The 17,159-nt window shown below is 31.6% G+C and overlaps 4 protein-coding genes across 4 annotated transcripts; 3 read left to right on the top strand and 1 right to left on the bottom strand.

Annotated features, from left to right (window-relative positions):
- Positions 1-3,140: 3,140 nt before the first annotated feature.
- On the top strand, positions 3,141-5,055 carry HELRODRAFT_167868 (hypothetical protein; the record flags this gene model as incomplete). The annotated part of the gene is made up of 3 exons (XM_009013597.1): positions 3,141-3,209; positions 3,424-4,155; positions 4,378-5,055. 3 exons carry the CDS (start codon positions 3,141-3,143, stop codon positions 5,053-5,055), a joined length of 1,479 nt encoding a protein of 492 aa, XP_009011845.1.
- A 4,112-nt stretch (positions 5,056-9,167) lies between these two features.
- Positions 9,168-9,606, top strand: HELRODRAFT_153517 (hypothetical protein; the record flags this gene model as incomplete). The annotated part of the gene is made up of 2 exons (XM_009013596.1): positions 9,168-9,292; positions 9,492-9,606. Coding segments are annotated over 2 exons (240 nt in total), but the record flags the coding sequence as incomplete, so codon positions are not given.
- A 3,360-nt stretch (positions 9,607-12,966) lies between these two features.
- On the bottom strand, positions 12,967-14,513 carry HELRODRAFT_167866 (hypothetical protein; the record flags this gene model as incomplete). Its single annotated transcript, XM_009013595.1, has 2 exons — positions 12,967-13,798; positions 14,188-14,513. 2 exons carry the CDS (start codon positions 14,511-14,513, stop codon positions 12,967-12,969), a joined length of 1,158 nt encoding a protein of 385 aa, XP_009011843.1.
- Positions 14,514-16,047: 1,534 nt separating this feature from the next.
- HELRODRAFT_167865 (hypothetical protein) lies at positions 16,048-17,159 on the top strand (the record flags this gene model as incomplete). The annotated part of the gene is made up of 4 exons (XM_009013594.1): positions 16,048-16,069; positions 16,372-16,489; positions 16,603-16,822; positions 17,121-17,159. The coding sequence occupies 4 exons, from the start codon at positions 16,048-16,050 to the stop codon at positions 17,157-17,159; spliced, it is 399 nt and encodes a 132-aa protein (XP_009011842.1).

Genomic DNA, 17,159 nt, shown 5'->3' with positions numbered 1-17,159 from the left:
CAATTATGCTGTTTACATGGGTGTCGAAGTCAAATGAAAAATATCTGCCCTTCAAAAAATTACGTCGCCAGGTCTAGGTAAAAATTTCCGACTCCAATTTCTGACTCCGGGTTCCGAGTTTAAGAAAAGTTTTTCAACTTTTGCATCATAATTTTACAGAAATTTTACTACTTAATGAGAAATGCTTTGAAAAACACTTGAAATCAGTGAATGTAGATGTCTTTCTGAGTAAAATTAGTTCATATTTATGTTTTAAAACATACCGATAGAAAACTATGTGATTTTATTGATATTATTGGCATTTATTTTCTGTATTGAAGATGATTGCATATTGCTGCATTTATTTATCTCCTTAAAAACACGATTTCAAAAAATATTTTTAGAATTTAAAATAAAAAACAATTTTCGAATTGTTAACACTTTCCGCAGTCAGAATCGGATGAAAAATATCCGACTCGGGTTTCTCAAAAAGTTCCGACTCTGGCAAAAACCTCTGATTCAAACCGAGTTCAAATCCGACATTCTGCAATTTCGCAATTCCATTTATTAACAGATTTTGCAATAAATTTCGCAAATCTATTTATTAACAGAATTGTTTTCAGATCTGTATCTATGTTGAAACCCGACAAATTTCGATAATTTCAGTTACTGTACGGTGTGCAAACATATTAAACCCCAATAAATGTTTGTATGGCCTATATATCACGTGGGGTGTTGATTAAAGAAATTATTTTTCATAAATAACTTCTGCCATTGAATTGGCCAACGGAGGTAGATTATATGACTATCGTTCAAGGTATGAGCATTTTCGTATCATTTAAATTTGCACTGCATAATTGAGGTCTTTCATCTCTTTTGTTTTGTTTGTTTGTGGCGCTTCTAGGTGTTGCATAACAATTAATGCACGTTTCTGTTGTTTCGTGTGTGTGGTAAATAAACGGAGAAATAATTTTTCTTATCAATATTCTTTATGATGCAGCCTTGTCAAAGGCAAGAGCTACTTACACGTTCTCCTATATTTATGATTAAACCTTTGTACTACAAAATTTAATATATTATTCTACTTTTATGTTTATAAATTTTATGTTAAAAAATTAATCACTTTCTTTTGCGAGCTTCTATATTTCGAATATTTAAAAATTTTACTATGTTAAATGTTGAAATGCCTGAAATGTTTCGATCGATTGAACGTTGATTTTATGTTTTTTTTTACGTTCGTATTTAAAAAAAGAGTTTTTGTCCTAGTGAGTAGTCTAAAATTTCTGATATTATTGTTCGTCCTATTCTACCAGTTTTCTAATCATGTGGGCATTGAACTCATTTTTAAATTGTGAACCTACCCAACTTATAAAAAAGTTAATTTTCAATAAACGTCATTGAATGACAAGGTTCACAATTTGTCATTGTTTTCAAGAAAAATATGATAAGTTAACATTCATAGTGGATAAATAATGAGACAATCCTCTTTTAGTTAGTTGGCTTTGATTTGAAATTGTTAATTTGTCGGTAAACTGTAATAATTAAAAGTCAAATGTAGTGTGTGTGAAATAATTTTATTTCTGGCATTTCGTTATAAAAACTTCATTAAATTTTGCCACGCGTTCTGGCGACGCGAATGATCAGTCTCATCATTTTGCACAAATTCAATTCAATTGCCTTTTGATAATTAAATGAAATTTTGAAAAAAACTAAAGTGAAAAATTTGATTGTTCTGATAAGGATGAACTATAAAAAAATTTTATTTTTAATTTTTGACTCTTTCTTTAAATTTTGAAAATTAGTGATATTTTAACACACAGTTCCAAATGAGCTTTCTGTATTTAAAAATAAAAAATAAGTAATGATGGTTGACCTTCAAGATGAATTCTTATTTCATCTGAATTTTTCAAAAAAAAGGAATTTCTAAACGTTTATTTATACAAAGATTTTTGTATTCATCTGCTGGCTTTTGAAGTGTTTTGTTCCTTTGTAACTTTCACTTCAATTGATGATTGCATTTTTAGAGGAGTTTCATCTTTCTACAATAACAAACTTTCTGTAAGAAAAATGTTTTTGAAGTATTAACATTTGAAAGAATGTTTGATTTCGACGCGGTAGGTTTTTGTCACACGTTTAATATTCACGATTAAACATACGTAATACTGATGACGGTTTTTATATTGTTTTTGAATTTATAACATTTAAGAGCAGTATTAATTACTTTGAAATTTTAAAATTGTAATTAATTTCTCGTGTTTCATATTTTTGTTAGTCTATAGAAAAAAAATTTAAGAAAGCCGCAGTTTTCAAACATCTGGAGATAAAACACGTGATCAAAAGACTTAGCATTGATTGGAAGATTTTTTCAATTAGAAACTTGATTAAAAGCAATAAAAATAAGAACATAAAACATCAGTCGGATTGAACAATGCAAACTATAACACAGATAGGTAAAATCATAAAAACCAGTGTTTTTGAATAACAGCAATAATAATAATGACGACAACAACAAGATAACAATAATAGCATCAGCGATAAGGTAACATCGATAATAATAACATCAGCTACGTGTTGAAGAGATCCAAATCACTCAGTTGCTAACATACGTTTCTAATATTTTTCAATTAAATGCCGTAATAAAATTTGAAAATAAAAAAAAGTTGATTGCAAAAAACACAATAAACATAGAGTGCTGAAATATTGAATCAAATGTTGGAATGGTGTTGTCACATGCACTTGGTCGGTGTACACGTTTGCACAAAGAACCGAAGCTTATGAATATGTATAACCCACATATGTGTATACATTTATTATGTACATTATATGGCTTCTGTTAATTTGACCGCTTTGATCATTATTCCTTTGTTTTTATGATCTGGCTCGTCTTCTTCGCCTTCATATTTGTTCGCTTTTTATTTGTTCCCTGCTTCTAGTTAGGTTCACTGGGTTTTGTTACTTCCAGTTTTTGATGTTACCAACACCACCAGCATCTTAATCAGTATTATTATCATCCGAAGGAAATTTGTGATTGTGGTGGAGTTAACCTAACTTCAAATTATTCTACATTTTCAATGGATTTAACTTTGTAGTCTGTTATGATTAGAATAACTAGCAAGTTAACATTTCTGTTTCAAACAGATGCTTGACGAACTTGTTGAGTGATGGCTCAAGAATTAAGCCCCGTTAACTTCAAATCAGATCGAGTTTCTTCATTAATTGGATTTAGTGAGGTATAGATCTTTTTTGTTTTATGAAAAGTTTAGATTAAAAAATTATTTTTTTTGACTAATAATTTTTTTTTAAATTACATAATCAAATAGTTTCTAAAAAATTTCAAATATTGCATAAATTAATTTTTATTCAAAGGACGATAAGAAAAAAATGATTTATGCGCATTCCTGCAAAACGTTTAAAATATCGCCATCATATCCAACACAAACACAGACACCGCACGCAATTTTACAGTCCAATTCCGTGACTCCCCCGTCAACACTTACATCACATTTATCTTCACTGTCATCATCGTCGTCATCTTCGTCCTCATCATACACATCCCAAAATCGCAAATCAACCTCTCCCCGCTCAACATACCTCGTAACATTGATGGCTTCCATCAACAGCGACAAATCGGACGTTCATATCAATGCTGACAGCATCTTGGAGGAACACTTATCAAGAATTTGGGAAGACAGCGGGATATCATCATCGCCATCGCCACCCCCATCATTAACAGATCAACAGCTACCTTCATTACAACAACCGCAACAGTTCCAACAAATGCTACAAAATAATTTTCTCAACAGATTATCTCAGAACCAGAAATATCAGCATCAGTCGTCACATGCACACAACACTACTTCGCCAATGTCTTTAGTCTCACTTCACTACCAACAACAGCCGCTACAAATTAAAACCGAGCCGCTCCATCTCACTGAAACAAACAAAACTACTAATTACTTCTCGCTAGATGGCAAACTTTACAACTGCAATGACGCGACGATACATCAAAAGCAAAAATTTTCAAATCTAGTTAACATTAATAGCTGGGTTAGCAACACCAACCGTGATAGACAAATCGTGCCGCAACCAACATCTCCAGCTTGGAATCCGAAACATATCAACGGAAAGGATCTTATTTTCAATCCACAATTGAACACTTTCAATTCAATCTCAATGGTTTGTTAAACAAATTAATTTAATATTTTTTTAACTTTGTGATAATAAATTATTTGTTTTTTAATGTCTGTTATTTGTCTTAGTGTCCTGTTCAGAATTTTATTTCAAGTTTCTTTCTGAAAATTAATGTCTGAAATAATAATTGTTGCAAGTCATCATTTGTTTAATTTTGTAGTGATAGCTTATGTTTGTAGATTGGATGATTAAAATAAATTTAAACAGATAAAACCTTCCATGAACAATTTCCTCGAAGACCAAGAAAACATCAGTTTCGACAACGACGACGACAACAACAACAACAACAACGGTGTTGGAAATTTCAATGATGGCAACAGCGGATTTTCAGCCTCAACATTACCCTCACCAACTTCTTCATCTCAGATCACAAAACCTGCTCTCTCATCTTCTTCGCAGTTAATAAAATGCTTCTGGTGCAACTCTATCGAGAACGTCAGCGATTGTTTAGATTTGTGTGAAGGAATGGACGTGAACAATTCATCAACAGAACCTTTGTCGACATTCAACTCGACACAATTTTGCAACTCTCTTAACCGTTCTTCAACATCTCCTCTAGTGAGCAACAGCAAAAACTCAACGGAAAATATGTCAATGTTCTTGGCAGGTGATAAAACCTCAAATAATTCTTGTTTAGGTTTTTCCAAAAATAATTCAATTAGTATTTCTAATTCCGACAACACGGTCAACAACAACTATTTTGCTTTTTCGCAAATTGTTAAGAGCAAGGAATGCAACACGTCATTATCGTCTCCATCATCTCATTCAGTGGCCACATCGTCGTCTTCGTCATCGTCTGCATCTTTTCCATCGTCTGCAGATCAGCACACCGCTACACCATATTGTTGCTGCAAAAATCACAACCTATATATAAATGGCAGGTGAATATTTTTTATACTTTGTGTTTTAAATTGTAATTTCATTGAAATATAATTGAAACGCAACTTCTACAAAACTTGAATATAATTTTTTCTCAAATATTTGAGGTTAATGTAGACACGCGAATGTTTCTGTTGTTTTTTTGGGGTTTGTTCTTGGTCTGCTCTTAATTGCTTGAATAACTGATAGGTTGGTCGACTCATCTTAACTTGTGTCAAACTATCAATACACGTGGGTGAGCATTGCTTTTGTGCGCGTGCAACGATGCTATATTATTAAGAAATTTATTAATAAATCAGGATTAACCGGTAACTAACTGCCTTTAAACAATGATTATGATTAAGCTGATGGTTATATTTAATATATAACAGTACACCATTATTAAATAAATTTTTGAAATAATTATGATGCTAAAAATATGAAAATATTTGTAAGTTTTATAATGAAAAATATTACAAATAAAAAATGATCTAAGTGAAAATGATAAAATTTTGTAGACTGTGTTTTGTCCTCGGGCTAAATTCGGGGGAACAAAACAAAAAATAATATTAAAACAGAATGACCAAAAAATAACATTTAATAAATAATTTGTTAATAAAACAACTAATTTTATTTTTGTAATTTGTTTATTTAATTGAGAACATGATTAATTAGTGTTGAATAAATGAATGTGTAGAAGCAGAAAATTAAGCGGTCTGTTAATCGAAGATATAAAAAACCTGATAGTGTGAGTCTATAAAGATATATTAATGAAGGATTTGTCTACTGTCTACTCTAAATATTACCTTTCTCTCCCTCCTCTCTTTCTCCCCCCTCTTTCTCTCTCTCTTGCCCACACAGATCTCAACCAATTAATGAACGACTCATTAAAAAACCATTGTCAGCTTCCAAAATCAAAAATTTTTTATTTCGACGTTTCCATTCTAGTCCATTATGTAATGTCATCCATCCATTTTTTGACGGGTCTTCCAACTTTTCTGTTTCTCTTTTTCATTAGTAGATTTCTAATTAGCCTGTCATTCGGCATTTTCTGGATATGTTTGAACTTGATTTTCTTACTTTGACCGTTATTCATATAATTTTTGGCTTTCCGACCTGGCTTCTTAAACTGTTTCTTACCATCTTTCTTCAATTGAGCCCTCACAGTTTCCTGTAGCAGTTAGATTTCTACTTTTATTTTTGCACAAATCTAAATACCGTTTTTTTTTCAATTTTTGTGAAGTCGCTTTAATATTTTAACAATTTCTATTATCTCTAGGGCCGCTGACAATCTTTCATTCTAGACCTATTAAAATGTATAAAACATAGGTAAAGTAAGTGTTTATCCACTAGTTTTGGTCAATTTCCGTCAACATTATTTACTTTTTATAGTCGATTTTCGAGGCAGTCAACATAATCTTACCCTTGTAAAGAAATAGTGAAAATGGACAACTTCATTTAACACTGGATTATTTGTTTGCGCAAGATTAACGCAAAATCAATCAACCAATCACAATCGTTCGCTTAATAATAATATAAATAATGTAATATTGAATAATTTGTTCAAACTGAGATTCATTTTCTTTTTTGCTTGTAAAAAATGTTTGTTCAGGATCAAATGGTACACATTGCACGTACATTTCACATTCACAGTGTCTGTACAGACACTTATAAATTAGTACACTCATATGCATATGCATGCATATGTAATATTTATACATACATACCTACAAACAAACAAGCATACATACATACGCAAAGACTCACACATCACACAACATACATTCTACAGTCATAAAGAGATAATGGAGAAATACTGAAGCATATGAAAAACACAATTGTATCGATGAACGTAAATAAAAGTATGCATCTATGGGCGAACTTCTATACGCATTTGCTCGCAAAGGTGCATGTTGTTAGTTATTATCAACATTAGGAAGTTTTTTTTTCATTTGAACAACTTTTTATTCATCAAAGGAAAAAAATTCATTCAAGTTTCATTAGACAATGTACCGAATATATATTTCAAAAATGACAATTATTTAACACTTGGCTGAGTTGAGCGTTTAGTATCGCATCACCACACACACACACACCACACACTCACACACCACACACACCACATATTCTCTCTCTCTCTCTCCCTCTCACACTCACTCACTCACACACACACACACATGCACATACACACTCAACACAAACACATAATATTAATATATACAATTAGAATTATACATCTATTTATGCTGTACGTATGAATAAATAGATATACATTTATATATTGTGCATCTACATACGTGTATTTATTTATGTACACACATATGTATAGTATGTATATATGTGTTTAAAATTTGTGTATATGTGTATGACAGCAAAGAACAGAATACGTTTTTATGTATGTGTATGGAGTCGAAGTAACCATTGATTTTAGGAATAAACGATTCCCTTTGATGTGTTTTAATTATCTAAGTATATATGCTTCTATTGTACTTGCTTCTTTGATCACAACTCTACATGTATGCAGGCGTAACTGGCTGACTTCAAAGGAAAAAAAGTTTACATTTGTTATGTTACACATTACCATTATTAGCGCCATCATCATCACCACTACCATCATCACCACAGTCATCATGATCAACCTTATCAACACATCACCTCATTTTCATTATGACGTGGTATAAATCTATTCGTAGAACAATAATGTACTAACAATATGGTGAAGATAATAATTTATGATAATTATTATTATAGTTATTAATATTATTATTGTTAATATTAGAATCTAGTTATTCATCTTATTATTATTATTATTATTATTATTCACACATAATATTAAAAAAAGTTAAAGCCATGAACATGTGTTGATAATGGTTGGACAGCAATTACTAACGTGCTAGCATTGCTTATTCACTTTTTATTGTGTGTATGTCACAGATTTGCTGGATGGACTTGCACACATCTATTATATCTTCAATGTGAATCGCTAAAATAGAGTTTCATTTTAAATTACATTCGAGAAAACATAAGGAAGATGAAAAGGGATAAGTAAATAGAGAAGAAAAGCACAGATACTTGAATGCCTGTTAGTAGTACTGCAACATGGAGTATAAAATTAGAATGTATGCCTGCATGTGCCAAATAAATGCGTATTAAAGCAGCGTGCACGTTTGATAATGCCGACGGCGCGGAATTTTTTCTTTGAAGTGATCCTGGAACAAAGAGTGTCTGATACATGGTTCTTTGCTTTCTATCTGCCACTGTGCTTTTTAATTTATTTACATGCTTTCCGTACTTTTTTTTCCAACGTTGCTTCTGTCTTCTGTTCCACTCTGTGTTTCAATTTTATAGCCGGTTGTCAGTGAAGGGTAGTTTGAACTCTTTAATGCTCCTCTCGCATATATTGCTTCAGTTTATCAAGTTCTTCATACCACCATTCAGCCAGCGATTGTATTGATGTAAACAACAAATATCTTTCAAACATTGAGCGATCAGGTGTGTTTTTTTATTATTTAAAATATGTTCTACGTTCATTTACATTACATTCAAATTTTGGCGTTGAAAAAGCGGTCAAATTAACAGAATAAATCGTTGATATTTTTTTAAACGTACTAGTTAAATGTAAAATTATTTTTTGGCTATTTTTAATACTCGGTTTTTTGAAAATATGTGTATTTATGTTTGAAAAATCATATTTTTAATCCAAGAACAGCTTTTTAAACGATCATATTTGTTTAAAGCAGAAAATTGTTTGCACTCGAAATTAGCGTGTTGTTATTTTATTATTATATGTAACAGATCTTGTTAAATCAAATTTAATTTATTAATTATCATTTTAATAACATTTATTTTTACATATTTATACATTATGTTGATAATAATTCAATAAAATAATTTTTTATAATTGCGATAGAAATTATTGAGTTCTTTGACTCTCTGAGTCTGTCAACGGAAGTATATTTATTTCATTGTTCGCTTCCAAAAATTAGAAAATGAAGCAAATTGGAACAGAACTTGTAGATGTGAAATGCTACTTAATTTCAAACACCAGCAGATCTTCAGTAGTATCGAGTGATTCCAGCAACCACCCTGACAACTTTGGCTGCAGATCTCAAAGTTTCAGGGACCAACCTTGCAGAAAATGTGAAGTAACGGTGGTGGGCTACTACTTTGGCGATGATCCAATTCCGTACAGAACGACTCTTCCTTCTTATCAGCCAACCTTGGGTCAGTTCAAACGACATCTCAACAAGAAAGGAAACCTCAAGTTGTTATTCTTTTTTTTTTGTCTGTAAAAGATTGACAATTTTCTAAAAAGTCATTAAGAACCAACGCTCATACATAAGTTTTGATAAACTCGAACATACGTATTGGAATAGGCTTATGCGTGCAAACTAACATACAAACACACCATACACACACAAACACACACACAAACACACACAAACACATACACACATCTGCAGATACTTTTTCAAGAAGGAGAGTGATGAATTTGATTCCGGAGTGGTGCACGAGGAACTGACAGATGATGATGACCTGTTACCTCTATGGAAGGGCAAGGTCATTGGCAAAGTTGAAGTTAAAAATTGAATCAGTCTGCGATTGTGATTGTCTCACACGTTATCAGAAGCATTCAATTGTTCATTGAGGAGATTCTTATTAAAGATTTTATTTACTGTATGTTAATTAGCGCTGTATAGCTTCAAAAATCATTTTCTATCATTGTTATTATTCTGATTGTCTAAAAACTACAAAGGAAACCTTACAACCAATGGAAAAAACTCTTTTTATAAAACGAGAAAATAACTCTGCCTATGGCAATTTTGAAATTATTAGAAATTATTATTTTGAATCGTACGTAATTTTCTTCAGCCAATTATTATTATTATTATCAGTACATTTTTCAATAAACCTGATTTTTAATAATTATGTTTTAAAATTTTTTAATTTCATGAATTTGTTTTGTCTTATTTATAAACACCAATTCAGCTTGAAAATGTAATCCGCTTTTCCAATTTTGATCATTCATATCAAAAAGTTTTTATGTTATCGCATTTTTCATAAACTAACTGTTCGATGCATTTATTTTAAATTTGCAACAAAGTCAACCACATTAAACCTCCTTATTTTTGAATTTCTTTATCATAAATTAAATTTTTCTACAATTGAAATGTTTGTAAATATTCTTTGAAAAATACTTCATAAACGAACAATTTTTTTGCTTTAACTTTTGTACTCAAAACTTTCTGTTAAATAAGTTGTTGCTATTTCGTCGTAAGATTGAAGAATTATTTGTAAAAAATGAAATGTTGAAAATGAATATTATGTGTGCATTTTATGTTATGTGTTACGAAACGAAACACAATTTCATGTTGGTTTCATTGTTGTGAATGTTTACGATGTTCCATTTAAAATTCATCATTTGATCTCACACAGTTCCTGTGATGCCTGCTTCATTCATTGTCTCATTTCTTCTCTCCATATTATTTTCATTTCCATCACCGTTTTGTTACCTATATCACCCTTTGTTTCTTTCATATTATTGACACTATTATTATTTTCATTAATATCATTGATTATTATTATTGTCACTAATTTTTATATTATTATTATTTTATTATTATTATTTTATTATTATTATTATTGCTTTTTTTTATTAATCTCATCATTGTTGCTCTTATTGCTAGTATTATTAGTAATTTATAATAACTATATTATTTCGGTTGTCATTATTAATAATTAATTTTTAATAATTAATATTAATATTATTTATGTCCCTGACTTTATTACAATTCTTACCATTCACTTATATTTCAATAAATTTATAACGCTGGCAAAGATGCTATTTTAAAAACGCTGAAACAATTCACCACTACCTACTGATATTCAAACAATTCACCACTACCTGCTGATATTCAAAAAATTCACCACTACCTGCTGATATCCAAACAATTCACCACTACCTACTGGTATCCAAACAATTCACCACTACCAACTGGTATCCAAACAATTCACCACTACCTACTGGTATCCAAACAATTCACCACTACCTGCTGGTATCTTTTTTAAAGGACGTTGACGCTGATGACGATCAAATAATTCTTTTTTTTTATTATAATTTTATTTAAATTTGTCAATAAAAGGTAAAAATTGTGCGAAACTCAAAAATTCATATATTCTAGAAATAAATTAGTTATCCAAAAATTGCAAGTTAAAATGAATTTAAAAACTGCTAAAAAACCGGCTGTTTTATTTCAGCCAGTCTTATTGAAGCGTGTATAAAAATATTATTTTAAAATTATTGCCTAAACTTATTGATTTTTATTTCAATTTATTATTTTGGTCGTGATTTTATTTATTAATTAGTTTTATACTTAAATCATATGATAAATGAGTTAAGTTTTTCCAACTTGTATAGAATAACACGCTGAGATTGGCCAAGTAACGAAGTTTGTTTGAAATTTTTAATTTGATTAAAACCGCAAAGTGGAAACGAACGATACACACAAACACACCTGCGTGAAATACGCCTATATAGATGTGCCATAAGAAACAGGTTTTAAATATAAATTGAACTGCTAAAAATGCAACGCTCTAAGATTTTGTTATCAATCGTTAGCATCAAATTCCACAAGTTTCTGGCTAATTTTTTCTCATAATTTTCATTAAAATATGTTTTATTAATTCCAATGAAATTGAAATATCAAAATGTATTATGAAAAATGCAAAAATTATAAAGTGAGGAGATCATTTCAGAAGAAATTCTGATGGAGATGGCAATAATACATTGGAAATCATAGTTGTGCTGACTAGAAGATAAAGCATAATTATGTTCATGAAGGCTCTCCTATGAAACCAAGATGAAAGTGGTAATATGAAAAAAATAAGTGATGTTCAGTTAGATAAGTTGGTGTTTGAAATAATTCACGATAACTGATGTTCCCAACCGCTTTAATGGAATTGAAGTACGATGTTTCAACTGATTCCTCAGTAGTAACAAACATTCATTGACCAGTCTGGTGTTTGAGAATTCTCTGCGTAATAATGTTCAACTCAGTCTTCTGGTTACTCGGTGGGTTTGTTGTGGTGGTGAACAATTTCGTGACAATATAAACAAATGCAATGACTAAACGTAGCACACATTCACTGAAAGTCAATATAAAATCATCTGTTTATAATTCAAACAAACAAACAAACTACATACATGCACCTGCACGCAGAGCAAATGAGCAATTGATCATATTTTGTTATTACGTAAAGTACGGGAAAACGTTTTTACAAAACACTGTGGTGGGTGGCACCCGCAAAGTTAATAACATCCTTCAATTGACAAATTGCGCTCTAATCTCAAATATGGTCTAAATGAATATGAAGTTGAATTTTTTTCTAGTAGGACTGAGAAGAATATAGACATCGCAAATAAAAATCAAACTGGTATAGAACATATATCATAGATGGAGATGTTCTGAGGTTGTTAACTCGGATGATGCTAAATGGCGACACGAATCTAATAAAATTGTAACTCTCTTCCAACAGATTTCACTCACAACATTTGAAATTCACTTCAGAACTGTGTCAACATAAATTTTCTAAAACAGTATTAATAGCAAACGCTAAACGATAATGCAATTTGAAAAAACTAGACTGAATTTAATAATTGAGTTTGTTGATACAAATGTAGCTTAGAATCTCTTCCAACCTGGAAATTGTTTTTCACACGCTTTCAACTATATTTTTGCACTAAATATTCGTTTCTGCAACGTTTGAATCAGTGTGCACAAAAATCTGTCCCCATTTTCTCTAATATGTACATTATTTATTTTCATTTGTCTCAGTTGTGTTCACTGAAAGCAAAGAACTAGTGCCTTCAGGATGATGTTATAAAAAAACATGCAATCAGTTTAATTGTATCATGTTGATATCATAATATTATTGATACTATTCGGTGGTGTCGTTGAGATCGTTGTTATTGGTGAGTCGATAATTGTCTATCAAGTCACAAATTTTCTTAACATCTTTGTCTGCTAGCGAGGAGATGTCATCATTGTTGCTGCTATCATCAACAAAGCCTTCGTTGTTGTTGTTGTGAGTATTTCTGCTAGAGTCTTTGATGCTGCAACGCTGGCCACTACTTCTGCTTTCGTCTTCGTCTAACGATTTGCTCTGAGTACTTAAATTAAGATTATGAGAAAGTGATTTGGGCAATATATAAGATATGGCAGTTTCTCGTGTTGATTTGCCGTTTTCGATGTCTGTCGCTGTTGATGGCGATGTTGTGGTCGTTGTGGTTGCCGTGTTAGCGATCGGGTCGCACGTCTGAGAAGATGTAAATGACAATGCCATTCTGTTGTTGTTATTGTTGGACTTGTTTGTTTTGGAGTTGTTGTTAATTGTGCTCTTGTCATTTTGATGAAGATTTGTTTCGCTCTTGTTTGGTTTGGTGTTGTTGTAAAGAGCTTTAATTTTTTTTGTTACAATGTTCTCATTTTTTGTAGTTTGATGTGCCTGTACATTTTTTGTGTTTGGGCAGTTGTTTGCAGCGTTGCCACTGGTACAACCATCGTTGTTGTTGTTTGGCATGGAGGATGGCTCGACAAAATTTTTGAGTTGAACATTTTCTCTAGAGCTCATGCAATCTTGGGCTTTTGTAATGATGAGTGACGGAGTGTCAACATACACGGGGGGCCATTTGCGTTCCCTGGGTGACTTGCTCGATCCTTCCATGTGCCTGCTCGGACTGTTTTCAATGGAACTGTTTTCTCTGTCGTAACTGTCGTTGGTTTGATAAAATAATTAGATTTGTATTCTTCATAAATTTATTAAATAAATACAAAGTTTTTTAACATTTGCAAATTATACTTACATAAAATGTTAATAGCTTTTTAACATTCACGCAAATTAAATTCTTAACGATGAAGATCTGTATTTTGAATTAATAATAGGTAATATCTTAAATAAGTTTTTGTTCATTTGAGTTATTGCATTTTGGTGATAGATTTACAAAAATTGTAAAAAATGCAAAGAATTGCATTTAACATATTTAAAAAACTTCATGTCAGAAAAATTAAAACTAATTTTTAACAATTTAATGCCCGTGCACGTAATGAAATAATGAAAAATTAAAAAAAATTGAAATTAATTTAGAAAGAGCATTCCAACCATAATGCTGGCGTATCTTCTTGCTCTCCAAATTCATCATCGTCCTCATCTTCATCTTCGCCCCATTTTTTTCTTCGCTTCCTTTTCCTTGGACCATCTCCCTTCCCGTTAATTCCTCCCTCCTTCTTCTTTCTACAGCAGAAGCAACATATTTTGAAACTGTGTGTTCTTACGACGATACACCAGAACAAGCCTGGTAGCATAAGAAGAAAGCCAAATCCCACAAATCCCATGCCAATAATAGTGGCCGATGTACGAACGCCGAAAGAAACCGTGATGGCAACCGGGACTGCCCCGACGACGGAGAAGCCCCCTCCCAGGCCCATGATGATGAGTGGTCCGCGGTAGGCCGATGATATGGATGGCATGAACAGACCGTCGTGCTCAGCTTCAATGTGAAACGCTGACTGGTGTTGCTAGTTTATTCAACTACTTGTTGTTGTTTAACTTTACGAATGGTTGTAGCGAAATTCTTTCGTCAATCAGTTGTATGGAAGTTCGTTGGTGGTCAGAGATCGCTTTGAATTTATTATTAGTAGATCTAAGGCTTTGTTCTACAAAGTAACATTATCTTTCTTATCTAAACTAACTAGAAGACCACATTGTTGACAGAAATTTAGCACTATTGAGAAGACAGTTGGTATATTTTAAAAATTTGTATTGTAAACATCGGCAGAAAATGATGAAGTGAATAAAACAATTTCACGTGCAATATTTATTAAATGTTCATAACTCATGCTGTGTGCATCATCTTCATTATTACATTGGTGTTCACCAGGCAGGAGCCTAATCATTAGCGCTTGTAGGAAATAATAAAACTAATTTATTGGATGAAAAAAAATAAGCTGGCTGTGAAGTATTTGATGAATGGTACAGCAAATGTTTTTTTTATGAAAAAATGTTTGAAATTGATGCGAAATCTACCTGTGTTATTATTTGTGGGTTGCGTTGCGTGGTTGCTGATCATGAGAAGGACAATTACAAAATCAATGAGCTGTGTGTGTATTTGTTGAATGTGATAATGATGGTACTCTACTGGCAAGTTTGATATTAAGGAAAATAGTTGGTGAATAAGGTTTTTATTCAAGATTTACGTTCTATATTAAGAAAATCTTGTTAAAATATTGTTATAACGTTCAAAAGACGGAGACTAAATGCTGATGAAGACTAGTGCGATGTGATGACATTTGGAATGGAATGTACGGTTACATGATGGATCATTTCAAAATGTCCCACTTTTTCCCTCTTGAAAAAAATTCCACCATATATTAAAATTGTAATTATGAATACATAAAATGCCCAACACATCAGAAATTTTTTGTGCTAAATATTAAAACCATATACTTTATATATATTCTAAAGGAAGAACTACATGATAGAGTTATAAATATTCAAAAAATATGAAAACATCTGCAATATGCTTCAAAAAAGTTGAAAAACAAATTTATAAAATTTATGAATCAAAAATGTCAGAGAAATTTTATAAGACGCGATTTATACTTATGAAAGATAATAGAGATAAAATTGATTTGACGTTAAGAGACAGAAAATAAAATATAACGAGTTGTAAAACTTGTAAGTCCTATGAAAATTGCAAAAAAGTCAAAATATATGACAAGATGAGTGAAATAAAACGAAACATGAGATAATAAAACTGTTGAACTAATTAAAATAATCATTATGAAAAAAAATCGACAAAAATACAATGAAATTCATGAAAAAAACTTTAACATTAAATGGATGATTTGAATAAATTAGGAACAAAATTAAACCTAATTGTGGAAAAAGTAAAAAATATGATAACATTTTTTTTAAATTGAGAAAAGAATTAAAATCAAAAATATTGTCATAATTGCCGAAATGGTGGACTTTGGTGTCAGAAGTAAGATTTTTGATAGATTGAAATTTTTCTGCAATAAAGAATGCCAGCATTCGAAGAACTCGATACAACTATTCTGAGGAAAGAACTACGACAACGAAAAATTACAGTGCACAGAAATGATTAGATATTCCAATGAAAAGACAGCCAAAATTAAAGACTCGATTAAAGAATAGCCGAATTACATGCAGCCAATGAGAAAATAGTACCTAATTAAATAAATCGCGTCCAAGTGTCAATCGAGAGCCCGGAAACAAAATTACACAGTTAACCAAACGAACGACAAATGTATTTGACCAAAACAGCCATACAAGAAACAGTTATACAAAAGTCTGACATCTCATCCGCTTATTCAACTACCTACAAATACATTAGCGGTCGCAAGTCCATCCTTCCTTCGGATAATTTCGACTGCGAAGGAAGGTAGTTATCGTAATAATTAAGATGATGACAAAGACGAAACTGAAGATTTTGAAAAAGACATCTTAATTCTCAACTGATTTGCAATGGTACTATTAATCGAATCCTGCTGCCAGCATCTCGCCTGCTTTCATTTCTAATGCTTTTCACTACTATCGTAATGATGAAGAGGATATTGAAGACGACGATGAAAGTTTTGAAAATAGTTCAGAAGCTGGCAAGACAAGGACATTAAAACTTCTGGTATACAGCGAAACTATTGCTCGGATATTTCTGCCAGCAACTTGCCTAATGCTTTTTATTTTGAAAAAGATTATGACGAAGACGACTATGAAGGTTTTTAAAAAATTCGAGAAGTTAGCAGTTGCAAAGACAAGAAAACTTTTGATATGCAGTGGGATTATCATTCATATCTTGCTGCCGGCAACTTGCCTGCTTTTCTTTCTAACAGCGACAACCGGCACAAAGTGGGGACAGATGATGTTTCATGTTTTGAGAAAACCCTTCCAGCACGCTCGCGGAATAAAAGCTTGATTCTCAACTCAATGATTTCAATGATGGCTTCATTGCTAATGAGTTTCATCGCAGCATCACTGATCGACAAGAAAAATGTCAACAACGAACTTTACAACAGGCATCAAAGCCCTCCGTCTGGTCATTCTACACCATGTAA

This window comes from Helobdella robusta (genome assembly GCF_000326865.2).
Source record: "Helobdella robusta unplaced genomic scaffold HELROscaffold_12, whole genome shotgun sequence".
NCBI classification, from domain to species: Eukaryota; Metazoa; Annelida; class Clitellata; order Rhynchobdellida; family Glossiphoniidae; genus Helobdella; species Helobdella robusta.
Note: the sequence above shows the minus strand (reverse complement) of the source record. Positions and strands in the feature narration are given on the sequence as shown.